Raw genomic sequence first — 16,630 nt, 5'->3', positions numbered from 1 at the left:
TAACTCATCGTTAGCCCAAAGTGACAGCCGAGCTTAAAGCACAACTCACCCCCCATATTGATTAATATGCTCTTGTTCTGCTTAATGATCTCACCCACAGATGATAAACAGCTTCGATACAAAATCTATTTTTTTTTCAGAATATCTAAAAATAGTTAGAGATTTTGGAGCGTGCAGAAGGTTTGGACAACTTGTACACACGGATACCTTTTAGACCCTTTACTGTGTTGTGTGGGAGTTTGTTTTTTGTTTCTTTCATTTTTGCATCCTTCTTTCACTTGGGCCGTTTTAATGTGTGTTAATTGATCTCATAGTAAATTTGTACCAAATTCCACAGTTCTTTTTGAAAAACCCATGATTACTCTGGAGTCTTCGGTAGTGGTCACTGTTATTAATAAGGTTATTAATAATACGCAGGTAGTTCTCAAGTTTTTTTGAAAATTGTTTATCTATTATTAATTTTCTTTTCTTGATATAGAAAGTAGCAAATTGATGTATTGAATGTTTATCATCTTATGTGATAACACTTGCTAAAATTATGTTATTTTTGAACCATTCAAGATGTTCTTTTTACTCATTTTAAAGTTTTGAGTTCAACCCGAATTCGAATTATGGAGTTTCGAAGTAGGGGAAGTGAATCATGGGAATTTGTTAAGGGATTTTGATGGGACCAGAAGATTTGTTCGAATTAAGGAGAGGTTCGAATCACAGAGAGTCTATTGTATGCAATCGCTTAGTTCAGTATTACTAGTAGAATTGAATATTCCAAAAACATCATTCTCGAGTCAACGTTTATCTTAACATTTGCTACACCGTTTCAAAGGTAGCAGACAGGTAGGAGAAGATTTATTCCATTTTTTAAGGAAAATTTTAAGTGGCATAATTCTTCAGCCAGGCAAGATGTGTTTACGAAAATTTGCCAGTGCAAACTATTCATGTATAAATGTTATTAAAATTGAAAAAAAGTCAATGAGCACTAGAGAAAGAAATATTCTAAGTTAAAGAAGAGGTCTTTTAGAACAGAGCTGCAACGTACGTATTCATAGTTGCTTATCTAAAACTGGGTAGTTCTGGCATGCAAAGAGTAAAATAAAGGAAAGGTAAATTCAAAAAACTCTCATCGTGCCCATCTGGCAGAGGATATTCCATAGCAATTAGTTCATACATAGAAAGAAAATAATAACACAGCCAGCTGGGAAATCACAAAGCTTTCTAGGAATATCCCTGAAAAAATTTTGATGGTTCTAAATCATTTGGTAGATTTGAAGTATCATTTAGGTAGGGTTGAGAGCTATTTCGAAAGGAATATTCCATTTCAGGCGTAAGTTGATAATAATTAAGTGTCTTTCATACGTTGGTGTCTGCCTGACAATAAAATAAAGGAACACACAAGTCCAGTTTCAAATATGAAAAAGATATCTTCTAAAAGGATAAAAAAAATAATCCTCGATAATATCTGGTTGATAGCTACTTTTTAATTGATTGTTCTACCGCAAAATATGTTTTAATGAAATCCATTAAACACTTGTGGCTGGCTTAAATTCTATGTAACAGAATCTTCCTTCATTTCTTGCTTTTTAACGTTACGATTTGGTTTGTTTATTTGTTTTCAAGTCTATTAAGGCATGTCAGGTTAATTTAAAAGTTCATGTATAGTCTCATTGTAGTTTTATAATAAAGTTCCAAATAGTTTTAATTGCTGAAAATTTTGATTTTTCTTCCCTGAATGCTCCTAAAACCCCTAATTTAATAAAAGAAAACTAATAAAACATAACATAAACCTCTACTAGAGGCAAAAACCCATTTTAAGGCATTTTGGAATGTGTCTTCCTTAAAAGCTGTTCTAACTTTCACACGTTACTTTTAGTAACAATAGCAACATACAGAAAAAGTATCTTGCTTTTGGATCGAGTTATTTAAAAAAATGTTTATTTTAAAAATTCTTAGAATTGCCTTTGGGAACATCCTTAAAAAAAACACTGACACAGTCTCTGACATGGCATGGCTGGGAATTGAGCCAACAACCATTTGCACTGGAGGTTGTACAACTTGTATTTTGTGTCCACTAAGCACACTTATATTGGGACGTCAAAGAAATATAACATAACAGTAAAATTTATTTCGTGTAAAACAACTAAAAAGTACAAAGTACATAAATGTTAACCAATTATCCTTATTTAGACTAATTATTTTCTTACTGTTTGTTCAGTGTAACATAAGTCTTCAGCGAACGTAAAATTTATATATTGTATTTCAGCTTACACAGAAATTTCTACATGAAAGTTTGGTGTTTTTATCGCAGTCAACCTGGAATGAAAAGTATGTATGGTGTTGACAGTTTTTATTACATAACTTGGACCTAAGTTCTCACTAAACAATTATTTTATGCCTAAATTTCTTTTAGATTGACAACTGAATCGAGCAAGTATTTCAGTGACTTACTAAATGATCCACTGGTTAGTAAGTTGTTCTGTTCTTCTGAAGCATTTTTATCTTATTATATCATCACATTACTGTTGCAATATTTCTAGTATCCAGATGGATTAAAGATGTTTCTTGCTGAAAAGATTTTTTCTGAATTATGGGAAGTGTGCAAGATAACTGCTAGGGTAGGAACTTTGCATCAATATTTATAAGAACGATTTATAAGACAACGAAAAATAAAAACGTTAATTTTTTTAGTTGCCAAATGAAGATGCATTTTTACTTCTTCTGGAGCCATTTTTTTTGGCTGTTGCTTATGGTGACAGGTAGGTATTGACTGGACTCGATTTTTTTTAATGGTTTTCCAGATAGATCTGCCCTGTTTACTTTGATGTAGAAAGTTTTCAAATTTCCTGTTTTAAGTTTGTTATTTTTTCTTAGTCATTCAGTTGTTAAGACAGTTCGTGATGAAGTATTATTGAAATTACTTAACACTGCGATCCGTAAAGAAGAAATTGATGGTGATAAAGATCTGTTTTGTGTAAGTTGGTTCTTTTTCACCTCAATATTTAAACTGATTTTGCCAATTTTATCAAATGTATTACCTTCAGCAGTAATGGCAACCTTCGTTTTCTAAACGATTTAGTTCAGCGGATGCCAGAAAAATGTAAACGGATGGCCAAGTACTACTTTAAACTGAAACTTTTTTAACATTGTAAAACCTAATTACAGATTCTTGCAGCCTTTTTAGGGTGTTTAAAACTTCAACTGTTTCTCTGTAACGAGTGCGAAGAAAGCAAAAAGTTACTTTTAAATAAAATCCCTAATGACTTAAAAATTATAGATTTCAATTGAGTGACTTTACAAGACAATACACAAATTACGCGACACAAACTCTGAACTGAATGAAACGTACCGCACGTTGATGAAGGAATGAAACTCGAAACAACAAGAAAGCTGAGTAGCTTTAGAACTCGGGTACTACTGATCAGCATTAAAAAGCATTCCTTCGTTAGAAATATGCTGTTTGTTGTCGTTACCAGTGTCCTTTGTCAAGCTCAGTCCGTACTACGCTCTGCTGCGTAAGTTGATAGACCATGAGAATGCAGATAAATGTTCTATGGGTAGGCTACGACCGTATAGCCAAAGAAATATCGAGGAATAACAATGCCCGGAGGATTGACTTGGATTTAGAATTAAAAATTTCTATTTATAATTATATTCCAGGTGTTTAATAAGTAATTTTTAACGCGATGGGAAAATTCATAAAATTTTTGAGTTTAAGAATGGCTACTATCTCTCGCAAAAGTTTATTCGAAAGAAGTGCAAAAGAAAATACTATATTTTGCACATGATAAAAATGAAAATAAAATGATGTATATGACTGTGTGAAGGTCTTTTAACACGAGCGTTAATTGTCTGGTATTGAACAAAATAAAAACGGCAAAATCATCTGTCGATTAGCTAAATAAACATACTGCACTAAAATATTGCAAGTTTTCATATAAACTTGGATAATATAATTACCTAAATCATGAATTTCTCCAAATTTGACAATAATTGTAGTGCCATTAGATAATCCCTGGTGATCTCGACTATGGTAATCCACTAGATAAACAAATTGAAAAAAAAAATAGAAATTGTAAATCCTTTTACTATGAATAGAATGCCATCATTGTTATGTTGACACAAGTAAAGTTTTGCAATCAAGTTTGGTTTTTACAATCAGAGCCGCTCCGCAAAAATCAAAAATCGTTCGAAAGAAATGTTATGGTGATGTCTTGTGACTCTACTTGTATTGACAAAGGAAGCTCAGGGCGTGATAAAAATGATGTAGTATTCGCACTATTGTACAATAAATCACCTTTCTCCAAATCATATTTTAGATCATCTTAATTCCAACGATTAATGGTTTTGAAAACCGAAAACATTAAAAAAGATATGCAAGAGCCAAAAGGATCAAATTAAAGATCTCTTTGGTAAAATGAACCTTAAAGAATTTTTAAATAATTTAGGGAACTAGGATTTGATTCAATATCACCTGCAGGTAACAGCAAAAAATCGAAAAAAACATAGGTTTGTACAGAACATATGACAAAATCAAACAATGCTGAACATGGCTGCATGGATGCTAGGCAAAATGTAATAGAATATATTCCACCATTGCATGAAAAACAGAATTATTTGATTTACCTCCCGGTAATGTCACGGATGTGTGACATACTTTATTGCAACTTTGGTTAAAATAAAAACAGGAAACAGTGTCCGTTGTTACCCCATACAGGGAAAACAATCACTTTCATTTCCCAATTTCATTTTGCAGAATAATTTTTTACGACTATAAAGCGTAAGAATTACTAATTAAGAATTTTGATGTAGTCAAAATGCATTTAGCTACTTTTACTTTTTAGTCAAGATGTAATAAACAGCTTGATAGCTAGCTAGATAGCCATAAACTGAAACATAAAAATAATAATTTTGGTCAGGATAAAAAGCTCTTATCCGAAACTGGTTAAAAAGTTAAAAATAATAGAATAATTTAGGCTAGAGCTGGACTTGAGCATGCTCCCTCTACGTTTGTAGCCAAAAGCTTGAAATCGGTTTGTTTAAGATTTATACATGGCTAGAAAGCGTGACAACATTTTTATCCAAACATGTAAAACATATAAAAAGCACAATGCAAAACTTTTGAAAAGAAACGACCTACAAACTTTCAAAATGACCACCATTACATTAGATCGTCCACCAAGCACGCCGTCATCGCTAAAACTTTAATCAAAAAAAAATAATAATACAAAGGATAACCATGACAACTTCGTAACAACGGTGGTAGTGATACCAAGTATGTTGAACACTGAAAGGATTGGGAAAAAGCTCGCGAGCAGCATTTCAAAACAAAACATAGCCGGAACTAGAAACTAGGTACCCCAGTTAATTAGTACACTACCATTGTCGTCAAATTCCAACTTCGTTTCCAAAGCCTGTTGTATTTTTTTATATCTACACAGTGAGATAAACCTTCCCAATAATTTCTTAACTTGCTGTAAGGATTCAGAGTACCGAGCGTTGATAAAAGACATTGTGTGCGCCAAAATTAGCCAATAAAAACTGTCTTTGTCACAACGATGTTGATCATGTAAAAGTATGGTTCTGTAGGTCCAGGAAAAGCAAATTGTGAGAACAGAAAGGAAGTTTTTTGTCATTTTTTAAATATGGACACAACGAATGCTTCGTATCCGGCATGCTGCACAGTCACTACTTTTGCACACACATAGGGCAGGTAGACAGTGTTGAAAATTTTTCCGATTCTATAAATATAAACGTTATTTCTGAAGGCTGACCAGTTTCTAAGTAAAAGCTATTTTCAGGTCAATTTTCAAATCAAAAGCGTCATTAAATTATATTTTAATAATAATCCCTGATATTTGTCGGCCAGGAAATAGGAAAAATGTGAAGAATAGTTCTTTCATAAGCTGGATTTTGATGATCTGACTGTAAGGTATTCACATTAGAAAACCTTCCTTGACCACACTTTCTTTTGAATGTTGTCTTTTGCTTGCATTTAATATGTCAATTCATTTTGTTCTTGATACACATCAGTCAATCTTTTTCACATTTTAGATACCATATCATAGGATTGCAGACAGGTTGTGCAAACTTGGTACTGATAAAAAGATACAAACGTTTAATCGAAAAATAATATTTTCTTTTGTTGAAAAGTGAGTTGTTGTTGTTCTTGCTGGTGCTGCTGTCGTTTCTCCTGTTTCCTTATTATTTTATTTACGTTTTTAGATACCAAAAACGTTCTGATGAAATTGACGGTGAGCATCAATTAATTTCGTAGTATTTATTTATTTCGTTTTAGTGTGCTTAAAGGAGAGGTGAACAAAAAACTATTTTTGTGGCAGCGACAAAATAAATTTAAAGGGAGGTATATATCAAAAATAAAGGAACGTCTAAATCCCAAAATCTAATAAAATAACTACTATTACGACACACAAATAACTATGTTTCATAAATAAATATCGATATTCCTTCCTAGCAATATTTTTACTAAGTTTTTATGGCTGCGTAGAAGCAAGTTTGAGATGTACTTACCAGTAAACCTTAAAAATAAGATCCTTAACTAATATAGATAATAAAAATAACCAAGAATATTTTGCATACAATCATCGTGTCAGCATTTTATAACCTTCATTAATACTTCTTGAAACTTTATAAACATCCGTCACAACCAATAACAAGAAGCCCTGTGGGCTCTAAGAATTTCCGCTCGCTACTAAAATATTTGATGAAACCTGCTAATTCGTTGTGTTATCGTGCCAAACATTCGAAGAGGTTTGGTGCATGAAGCTTTGAAGATAAAGCACACAGGTGACAATATATCTTACAACAAACACAAACAAAACAAAACGTGTCATAATAAACTAACATTTTAAAAGAAATTGCTAACAAAAAATACAGCCTATCATTCATGGTTGAAAGTTTTGCGATTGAAACGTTTATGGTCATTTAGTTGACAAAAAATCAAAATTTTGATGTGACCATTATTTTCAGCATACTGTTTTTATTAACTGTGCCAATTTTTAACTGTGCCAATTTTTGTCGAAAATAAAATAGTTTTAATTTTTGGACAAATTTTGGTCTGAAATTACATTTAGGTAACAAGAAATCAAAATTTTGATGTCACCATCGTGTTCAGCATACTTTATTTGTTTACTGTGCCAAATTTTGTTGAAAATAAAGTAGTTTTAATTTTTGGACCAATTTTGGCCTACAATGGCGTTTAGGTAACAAGAAATCAAAATTTTGATGTCACCATCATGTTCAGCATACTTTATTTGTTTATTGTGCCAAATTTTGTTGAAAATAAAGTAGTTTTAATTTTTGGACCAATTTTGGCCTAAAATGACAATTAGGTAACAGGAAATCAAAATTTTGATGTCACCATCATGTTCAGCATACTTTATTTGTTTACTGTGCCAAATTTTGTTGAAAATAAAGTAATTTTAATTTTTGGACCAATTTGGGCCTACAATGAGGTTTAGGTAACAAGAAATCAAAATTTTGATGTCACCATCATGTTCAGCGTACTTTATTTGTTTATTGTGCCAAATTTTGTTGAAAATAAAGTAGTTTTAATTTTTGGACCAATTTTGGCCTAAAATGACAATTAGGTAACAAGAAATCAGAGTTTTGATGTCACCATCATATTCAGCATACTTTTTTTGTTTACTGTGCCAAATTTTGTTGAAAATAAAGTAGTTTTAATTTTTGGACCAATTTTGGCCTAAAATGACATTTAGGTAACAAGAATTCAAAGTTTTGATCTCACTATCATGTTCAGCATACTTTATTTGTTTACTGTGCCAAATTTTGTTGAAAATAAAGTAGTTTTAATTTTTGGACCAATTTTTGCCTAATGACATTTAGGTGACAAATATCAAAATTATGATGTCACCATTATGTTCACCATACTTTTTTTGTTAACTGTGCCAATTTTTGTCGAAAAGAAATACCAATTTTGGCCTGAAACGTCATTAAGATGACTTCCCAGTACTTAGGGAGCTTGGGTACGAAGTTTAACCCTGTGACGTTGCAATTGACTATTTGGGACAGGGTTAGTTAGTTAGTCAGTTATGCCAATACTATCCTCCTCTCAGAGGAACGTGAAATCCCAGGGTCGATTTTTTAAAAAAAATGCTCCGAAAGAAAAAAACGACGGTTTTAAAGAATTTCTTACGCCTTAGGGCGCGGAAATTCAATAATATTTTTTCGTAATTTGGTTCGCTTTTTCACAACATACATCCAACTTCGAACGATTAAGTTTGTTGTGATAGATGGCGCCAAATTTGATAAATACACAGACCGGAAACTTTTAACAACAAATCGAATGTGCAATATGGCGGTTTCAGCTTTGTTAAGATTTCGGATTACATCCGAGATCTTATAACCGGCGGTATTTTTCTTCTTCTTCAACCGATTTTTTAACCGATTGCCGTAACGTCACGACTTTTGAAGTCCGACTTGACCCCGCGACCCAGCGCTACTCCAGCTGTGTGCGTATCTTGATATTCGTTAAATTGGGGAAAGAATTTGATCACAAATATTGTTATAGACTGTTATTTTAATATTATAATGAGCTATGCTAGATACTCCTTCAAATTTTCGTTTCCAGTTATGTTTTTAACCAGGCGGATTTTGTTCAACTAAACCGAGTTCTAGGGGTTAAGGTTCGAGTCATTTCTTTAGAGATGCAGGTTCAAGGAGACTATATTTGTTATACTCAAAGGTCTCCACCAAGCTGCAAATCAAAATTCAAAATTTTTTTGAAGAGAGAGGAAAATTTGGTTGGATTAGTATAATTATTTAACTGCCTAAATCCCAGTTCTATCAACGTTTAAGATATTCTCTTCATTGTGTCTATGTTTTCACATATTAAGATGCAAATATCATCACGTTTTCTAGCCATGTGTAAATCTGAAACAAACCGATTTCAAGATTTTAGCTAGCTAACGTAGATTTCAATGCAGCATCCTGCTGATCCAGCTAGCTGTAGCTAGCCTTATTTATTCTTATTATTTTAAAGTTTGGTGTTTTTATTATTGTTATTTATTGTCATGTTGGGGTTGTGGCTCTTCTAGCTAGCCCTTTAGCTACTTCTGGCAGAAGAGTAAAAGTAGCCAAATGCAGTTTGGCTAGCTACAACAAAATTCTTAATCAATATTTCTTATGCTAAGTGCAGTTAGTAGGTAGCAACACCTTTTATTACTGTCATGAAAACTTACTCTGCAAAATAAAATTGGTTGTGATTTTTTTAGCTGGACAGCGTAACGACAGGCTGTTTTTCCCGTGTTCTTATTTAAACCGAAGTTGCAATAAAGTTTTTTTGAAAAGGGTATTAGCCTAAATGCATTGACGACACAGTTTACCTGTACTAAGCGCTCAGTCCCATGTTAATGATGGCGGTTTCCTGAGTTTGTGTTTATCCGAAGTTACGATAAAGTTTTTTTTCAAAAAAGGGTGTTATGCCTATATGGATATGTGTCATTGTTTGCCTGTACTAATCCCTCAGCCCGGAGTAATATTTATTTTTGAAGTTTTAGCGGGAACGTTCTCTGAAAATAAAAACAGATGGCTAACTGTTTAACAGCGTAGCAACGAGTTGTAAACTGTGTTTTTATTTTAGCTAAAGTTGTGAAAAGTTATTTTATGAAAAATATGTTACACCGGAAGACCATAATATTGTGCGCCTATTTTTTTCAAAATATATTACACCGGAAACACCATAATGTTCTGCGCCTCACTAAATTTATGACATACTATGAAGCACTTCACCTGAATGTGTGACACAGTTTACAGTCTTATTAATCGCTTTTTCAGGCATTCAACACCAGGTAACACAGTTTCTTGTGCCTTAACCCGGCGTTTGGACTCCGGGTTCCCCGGCTAGTCTAAATGTTAATACCACGGAATCCCATTTTGGATTGAGTCTCTATTGGTAATTTAACTTTTTGTTTCTTTCGCCTACTTCTATTTCTTTTTTGTTTGTTTTTAAACTTGAAGGATCCAACTTTATGGTCAAATCTTAGATATCTTAAACTGGATAAAGATTTTAGTCATGTCGCAGGTATAATAAAACATTTCCTAAAGTGTAGTGCAGTATTGTTCAAGTATTAATTCTTACAAAGCACTTTCTGTATATTTGAACTGCATGAAACATTTTGCAAGTTCAAGATAATACCACGGGATAATACCTATTTCAAATAACGGAACAATGTAGAAGTTCTGTACAAAACAGGCTACTGGCGACCTAAGTATAGGGAACAAAATGACACACGAACAAGAATCTGAAATCTTTTAGCCTACAAGGGCTTTTCATTTGCAAATCTTTTTGTACAAAATGCAAATCTCCATAAAGTATAAATGTGTGATTGTGCCCAGCACACCAATACTTCATGTGAGCATCTTAAAAAGGAGGTTTAAAAGAGAAGATACAACTGGGCGATGTCTTGTTGAATTTCCGCGCCCGAAGGCGTAGGAAATTCTTTAAAACCGTCGTTTTTTTCTTGCGGAGCATTTTTTGAGAAAAAATCGACCCTGGGATTTCACGTTGGTCCGTCACAGATGTAAACTTCGTACCCAAGCTCCCTAACTACTGGGAAGTCTAGTATTGACGCTTCAGGCCAAAATTGGTAATTGTTTTCGACAAAATTTGGCACAGTTAACAAAAAAAGTATGCTGAACATAATGGTGACATAATAATTTTGAGTTTTGTCACCTAAATGTCATTTTAGGCCAAAATTGGTCCAAAAATTAGAACTACTTTATTTTCAACAAAATTTGGAACAGTTAACAAATAAAGTATGCTGAACATGATGGTGACATCAAAATTTTGATTTCTTGTTACCTAAATGTCATTTTAGGCCAAAATTGGTCCAAAAATTAAAACTACTTTATTTTTGACAAATTTTGGCACAATTAACAAAAAAAGTATTGTGAACATGATGGTGACATCAAAATTTCGGTTTTTTGCCACCTTAAATGTCATTTTAGGCCAAAATTGGTCCAAAAATTAAAACTACTTCATTTTCAACAAAAATTGGCAAAGTTAACAAAAAAGTATGCTGACATAATGGTGACATCAAAATTTTGATTTTTGTCACCTAAATGCCATTTTAGACCAAAATTGGTCCAAAAATTAAAACCACTTTATTTTCGGCTAAATCTGGCACGGTTAACAAATAAAGTATGCTGAAAATGATGATGGTACAAAAGTTTGATTTTTTGTCACCTAAATGTCATTTCAGGCCAAAATTTATCCAATAATTAAAACTGCTTTATTTTCGACAAAAATTGACACTGTTAATAAAAAAAGTATGCTGAAAATGATGGTTACATCAAAATTTTGATTTTTTGTCAACTAATGCCGTTTAAGACCATTTCTCAATCGCAAGACTTTCAACCATGAATGATAGGCTGTATTTTTTGTTAGCAATTTCTTTTAAAATGTGAGTTTATTATGACACGTTTCGTTTTGTTTGCGTTTGTTGTAAGATATAATGTCACTGATGGGCTTTATCTTCAGAGGTTCATGCACCAAACCCCTTCGAATGTTTGGCATAATAACACAACGAATTAGCAGGTTTTCATCAAATATTTTGGTAGCGCGCGGAAATTCTTAGAGCCCCCAGGGCTTCTTGTTAAATTTTATTCCAATTTTTATCGTTTACGGGATTCACCGCTTTTGCTCTATTTTTGCAGACCCACAATGACTTATGTGTTTTGAAGACAAAACTAATGTTTGAAAAAGCGTTGAACTATAAGATAATAAAAACATGGTTTGTTGAACTGTGAGATAATAAAAAGATGGTTTGTTGAACTATAAGATAATAAAACATGGTTTGTTGAACTATAAGATACATGGTTTGTTGAACTATAAGATAATAAAAAGATGGTTTGTTGAACTATAAGATAATAAAAAGATGGTTTGTTGAACTATAAGATAATAAAAAGATGGTTTGTTGAACTATAAGATAATAAAAACATGGTTTGTTGAACTATAAGATAATAAAAACATGGTTTGTTGAACTATAAGATAATAAAAACATGGTTTGTTGAACTATAAGATAATAAAAACATGGTTTGTTGAACTAAAGGATTCAATTTTTTCCCCAATTGGAAAAGAAGTCGGCTTGCGTTACCCTCATGTGCTACTTGTTTCTAGGTCTTCTTTTTCGTTTTCTGCACGCACATGCCAGTAAACGAAAAAGCAATAGTGATAAAATAGGGTGAGAGAGAATTTTAAAAAGTTCGCTTGTGTTCTTGAAAAGAGTATTACCCTTAATAGGGTGCACTGATGTAAGCACTTCACACAGCTGTGCGACACAGTTTACCTCTGCTAAACGCCTTTATTTCCTGGTTTCATGATTTTTTTTTTTTTTTTTTTTTTGAATTTTCATGGGTACTTTTTCCACTGTACGAAAAAATGCTGGCAACCTGTTATTGCTATGACTGGGTAACAACAGATTGTAACCTGTGTTTTTATTGTAGCTAAAGTTGTGGTGCAGTTATTTTTTAAAACTTATTTTACACCTGAAGTACATGAATATCTCCTTAACCGCGGATCAAAACCGCGATCAAAAAAGTAATTCCATTTTGCCAGAAGGAAGATCGTGGGTTTACTTTATTTACTTAACGTGATAAATTTCATAATTTGCTGAAATAATTCTAACGGCTGGCTTTCCTTGATACAAAAAATACAAATGTAACGGTTTCGACATCTTAAAAAAAGTAAAAGCAAAAATAGTCAAGTGGAGAAGTAAAGTGGGGTTAAAAACTATATTTGTAAAAGAAAGAAAACTCGAATTGAAAAAGTAAAGTGTGGGGTTAAACGTAGAAGTAGAAAAGTGAAGTTACCGGCAGAGAGTTTGTAGCGGGTTAGAATGTACACAAGATTAGAATTCAGAATAAGTAAGAACTTTTGATATTTTTAGAATTTTTCTCTATGTTAAAGGGGAAGTCCGGTCATTTTTCAAAATTTGTGTGTTGAATAAACACCATCGTGTTATTAATTTCTGCAAAATCTTTTTTAAAAATTCGTATTACAAATGATATAAATGTCTATCAAAGTTTAGGATTGTTACTGTTTTTTTTCAAACGACGCCATCTTTTTGTTGTAATCATCGAGGTCTGGGCTCTAATGTTTATCGTGACGTATTTTATGACAACAGCTTTCTGCACGCCGGAATACTTCAGTTGTCGATTACACCACTTCAAACAAGTCATAAATGTACCATTGATTTTACTGTTATCATGGTTACTTGTGGTGCTTTAAATTGTGGTAACTCTTCCACCAAAAAATCGGTAGCTGATGTAAAAGGGTGGCATAACGTTCCCACCGAAAAAGAAAATAAACAACGTCGTAAGAAATGGCTAGCAGCTATGAAGCGAGATCCACCGTATCCAGCAGACACGAATTTCGTTCTTTGTGGTATGCATTTCACGTCCGAATGTTTTCAACGCGATCTCAAGGTATTTCTTGCACTTCTTAAATTTTTCTTGACTTCTTTTCACATTATTTCTTTTGTAAATAAGCTTGTTGCGAAACTGTATTCACCTTCAATAATTTTCTGAACACCTGTCTTTTGATCTTTTTGTCCATAAATAACCAGGGGGTAAAAATACATTTTTAAATTTTATTATTTAGGCGGAGCTCTGTGGCTCTGTGAGAAAGTTTATATTATTACCAAACGCTATTCCATCGGTATTTTCATTCTCGAAACCGCTACCTGCAAAGCGTTCTGCATCCATTGCAAGAAACGAAAGAAAAACAAAACGCCAGGTAACCCAGCAGGCCAATCGTGGTTAAACATATTTTTACACGTTTTTTATAAGAACATTTAAATTTTACCTCAGTCTGGTTGTTCTTTTTTTTTACACTTTTTCAGCCTCGAATGTCTTTTTTATGTGCTCTTCCAAAAAAATGATCAGATTTAAAAATCTTGGAGTTGGAAAAAATATTTGTTCTTTTAAGGAATAAAAAATTTCTTAATGTGTTCATAACTTTAGATTGTGGATGAAGCTTGTACGGCAGAAGAAAACTCAGGTGGCCCGGAAGCACCTTCCCTAGAACTTGAGCCCCTTTTTAAGGATGCTATTACGCAAACTGTTGATGTCGTCATGATCAACAAAGAAGTTAGCTGTGCTACACCAATGCGAACAAAGAGCACTATGGTTCCTGCTGTGTTATGCAAATCAATGTCTACTCAGATGAGTCCAACTTTGTCTTCGACGAACACGCAAACTGTTATATTAACTCAATATGCTAGCGTTTCCACAGTCAACCTTATTGCGAAAGAGGGAGATGAAATTGGAGATTGCTCTTCATTTTGCGCAAGTGAAGTAGAAGATCGCGCTGATCCGGATGCATCTTTCAATGTCAGTAGCGATGTTGATACGGTCGATAGTAGTGCCGATACGGCTGATAGTGATGTTAATGAGCAAGATGTCGATGTTAGGGAAGGTACGCAGTCGATTGCACCTTCAACAATGTTTCTAGTGTACTTTGAAATGCTTAAGTCGCTCTTCAAATTCTGCTTTGAATGCGGTGAGAAAGCTACTATCAAAAAACATATAACTAAGGGTAGTATGCTTATTGTGAAATTGGTTTGCGCCGGTAACCACGAAGTGACTTGGAGATCACAACCTTACTTAAATCGAATTGCGGAAGGAACGGTAAGGCTGTCTGCTGGAATATTGTTCAACGGATTAACATTTCAAGGTGTGAAAGAAGCATTTGAAACTGCCAATGTTAACTTTATAAGTAGGTCGCAGTTCCATGAACTTCAGCGAAGATTTTTATTCCCAGCCATAAATAGCATTTTTACGCATTATCAGGAAGCCACACTTGTTAGACTCGTTGCGCTTGAGGGTGTCGATTTAATTGGAGATGGTCGCTGTGACTCACCTGGATTTAGTGCTAAATATGGTACATACAGCCTCATGGACGCCATGACAAATGAGGTGGTGAACTTTTTTATTTCACACGTTCGTTTAGCAGGAAACTCGGCACGCATGGAAAAACATGGACTTGCTGAGTGCTTGGAATTTATCGACGAAGCTGGCGTAATAGTGGACACACTAGTTACCGACAGACATAGCCAGATACGAAAGTTTATGCGCACCGAACATGAACATATATCGCACCAGTTTGATGTGTGGCACATGACAAAAAATATCAAAAAAAAGATTTTGAAAGTTGCAAAAAAAAAGAGCTGTCGTGACTTGAATGACTGGATGAAGTCTATCATAAACCACTTCTGGTGGGCTTGTTCGACTTGCGAAGGAGATCCAATATTATTGAAGGAAAAGTGGCAGAGTTTACTCTGTCATATCCGTGGGGTACATTATTGGGTAAATAATACGCTATATCATAAATGTGCTCATGAAGAACTTACCCTGCTACAACAAGCTCAGAAGAAGTGGTTAACTGAAGAAAGCCCTGCTTACATCGCCCTGGAGAAAATTGTTAATGAAAAACAGCTACTAAACGATTTAAAACACGTAGCTGATTTCAAGCACACTGGACAGCTCGAGGTTTACCATTCCCTGTTGAATAAGTACTGTCCCAAACGCTTAGCATTCTCGTACGCTGGGATGGTTGCTAGGACGCAACTAGCTGTGCTTGACCACAACTCGGGTGTAGAACGACAACAAGCCACTACATCCGATGGGAGGTTGAAGTTCAAAGTTTCTTTCACCAAAATTACGAAGGAGTGGGTGGCAAAAAAAGTAATGGATCCGAAAGAAAAGAAATACCAAGAGGACTTGATGAAGGAAGTGTTTGATTTGGTTCAAAAAATCAAAGCTCCTATATTTTTTAAGTTGCCTGAAACACCCAGAAATATTGCATTAAAAATAAACCCTGGGAAGGAAGTTGTTGTCTCGAATATGCGTTCAAGATTTACCTAAAAGTAACCCCCAGGTTTATAAATGATATTTAGCATTACATCAAGAAACGCTTATTTTACAATTCCGGGGGACATTTGTTATATTTTAAAAACATATATTGTAAAAATTTCATTCATCATCTTTACAATTATACATGTTCTTATACATTTTATGTGTCCAAATCCATTCCTGATTCTGTGTATGGCACGTATACCCCATCGGGCTGCGGGTATTCATTACGGATTACCCACACAACACATGATGGTATAGGCTTTCGATAACCTATGCCCAGTCTTCCATACACCCACCATATATATTGTTTATAAGCAGCAAACCGATATGATCTGTTGCAAAGTTTATGACGAATCCCTCTCATGTTGTGAATAGCACCTAGTGCTGTCCGTAACACGGGTTCCGGCAAACAAACCATTTTGAATTCATCCGAATTTGTAACACACGTATGACCTAAGCGAAAAAAGAAAAAAGATCTTTAAAAAGGCGTACCCCCGTGTGTAAATAAACAACGTTTAGCTTTCTAAAACTTTGTTGTGACAGAACAGAAAGTGATTGATGTAGCAAACAAGGAAGTAAAATACACGATAAGAAGATATTTTAATCAACAGAAACCTTGAAAATGACCGTCCGGAATATCATTATTATCACGACAACATAAACTTTCCGTTTCAGTGACCATAATTTTACACTTTTTGCACTGGCACCACTCAACATTTCCAACACGATTTCCAGCTTCAAC

The 16,630-nt window shown here is 33.9% G+C and overlaps 2 protein-coding genes across 2 annotated transcripts in view; both read left to right on the top strand.

Moving 5' to 3' along the window:
- Positions 1-16,630, top strand: part of LOC130636188 (ribosomal RNA processing protein 1 homolog B-like) — a 43,073-nt gene that overhangs the window by 22,463 nt on the left and 3,980 nt on the right. Inside the window, exons 5-11 of the mRNA XM_057445828.1 lie at positions 2,258-2,319; positions 2,405-2,456; positions 2,532-2,609; positions 2,683-2,750; positions 2,866-2,965; positions 6,046-6,143; positions 6,217-6,245. Of these exons, the coding sequence (XP_057301811.1) occupies positions 2,258-2,319; positions 2,405-2,456; positions 2,532-2,609; positions 2,683-2,750; positions 2,866-2,965; positions 6,046-6,143; positions 6,217-6,245 (487 nt within the window). The remainder of the gene's footprint in view (positions 1-2,257; positions 2,320-2,404; positions 2,457-2,531; positions 2,610-2,682; positions 2,751-2,865; positions 2,966-6,045; positions 6,144-6,216; positions 6,246-16,630) is intronic.
- Positions 6,264-16,043, top strand: LOC130636186 (uncharacterized). The gene is made up of 3 exons (XM_057445827.1): positions 6,264-13,458; positions 13,634-13,768; positions 13,996-16,043. The coding sequence occupies exons 1-3, from the start codon at positions 13,240-13,242 to the stop codon at positions 15,895-15,897; spliced, it is 2,256 nt and encodes a 751-aa protein (XP_057301810.1). The 5' UTR covers positions 6,264-13,239; the 3' UTR covers positions 15,898-16,043.

Source organism: Hydractinia symbiolongicarpus, chromosome 3, assembly GCF_029227915.1.
Source record: "Hydractinia symbiolongicarpus strain clone_291-10 chromosome 3, HSymV2.1, whole genome shotgun sequence".
In the NCBI taxonomy this organism is placed as follows: Eukaryota; Metazoa; Cnidaria; class Hydrozoa; order Anthoathecata; family Hydractiniidae; genus Hydractinia; species Hydractinia symbiolongicarpus.
This window is presented reverse-complemented; position numbering and strand designations above follow the sequence as displayed.

Bases quoted from the DNA above. Each gene is read 5' to 3' on its own strand.
- LOC130636186 (XM_057445827.1), top strand. From the start codon at position 13,240: ATGGTTACTTGTGGTGCTTTAAATTGTGGTAACTCTTCCACCAAAAAA. The intron at 13,459-13,633 runs GTATTTCTTGCA...TTTATTATTTAG, and splicing joins GTTTTCAACGCGATCTCAAG to GCGGAGCTCTGTGGCTCTGT. The intron at 13,769-13,995 runs GTAACCCAGCAG...TCATAACTTTAG, and splicing joins AAAGAAAAACAAAACGCCAG to ATTGTGGATGAAGCTTGTAC.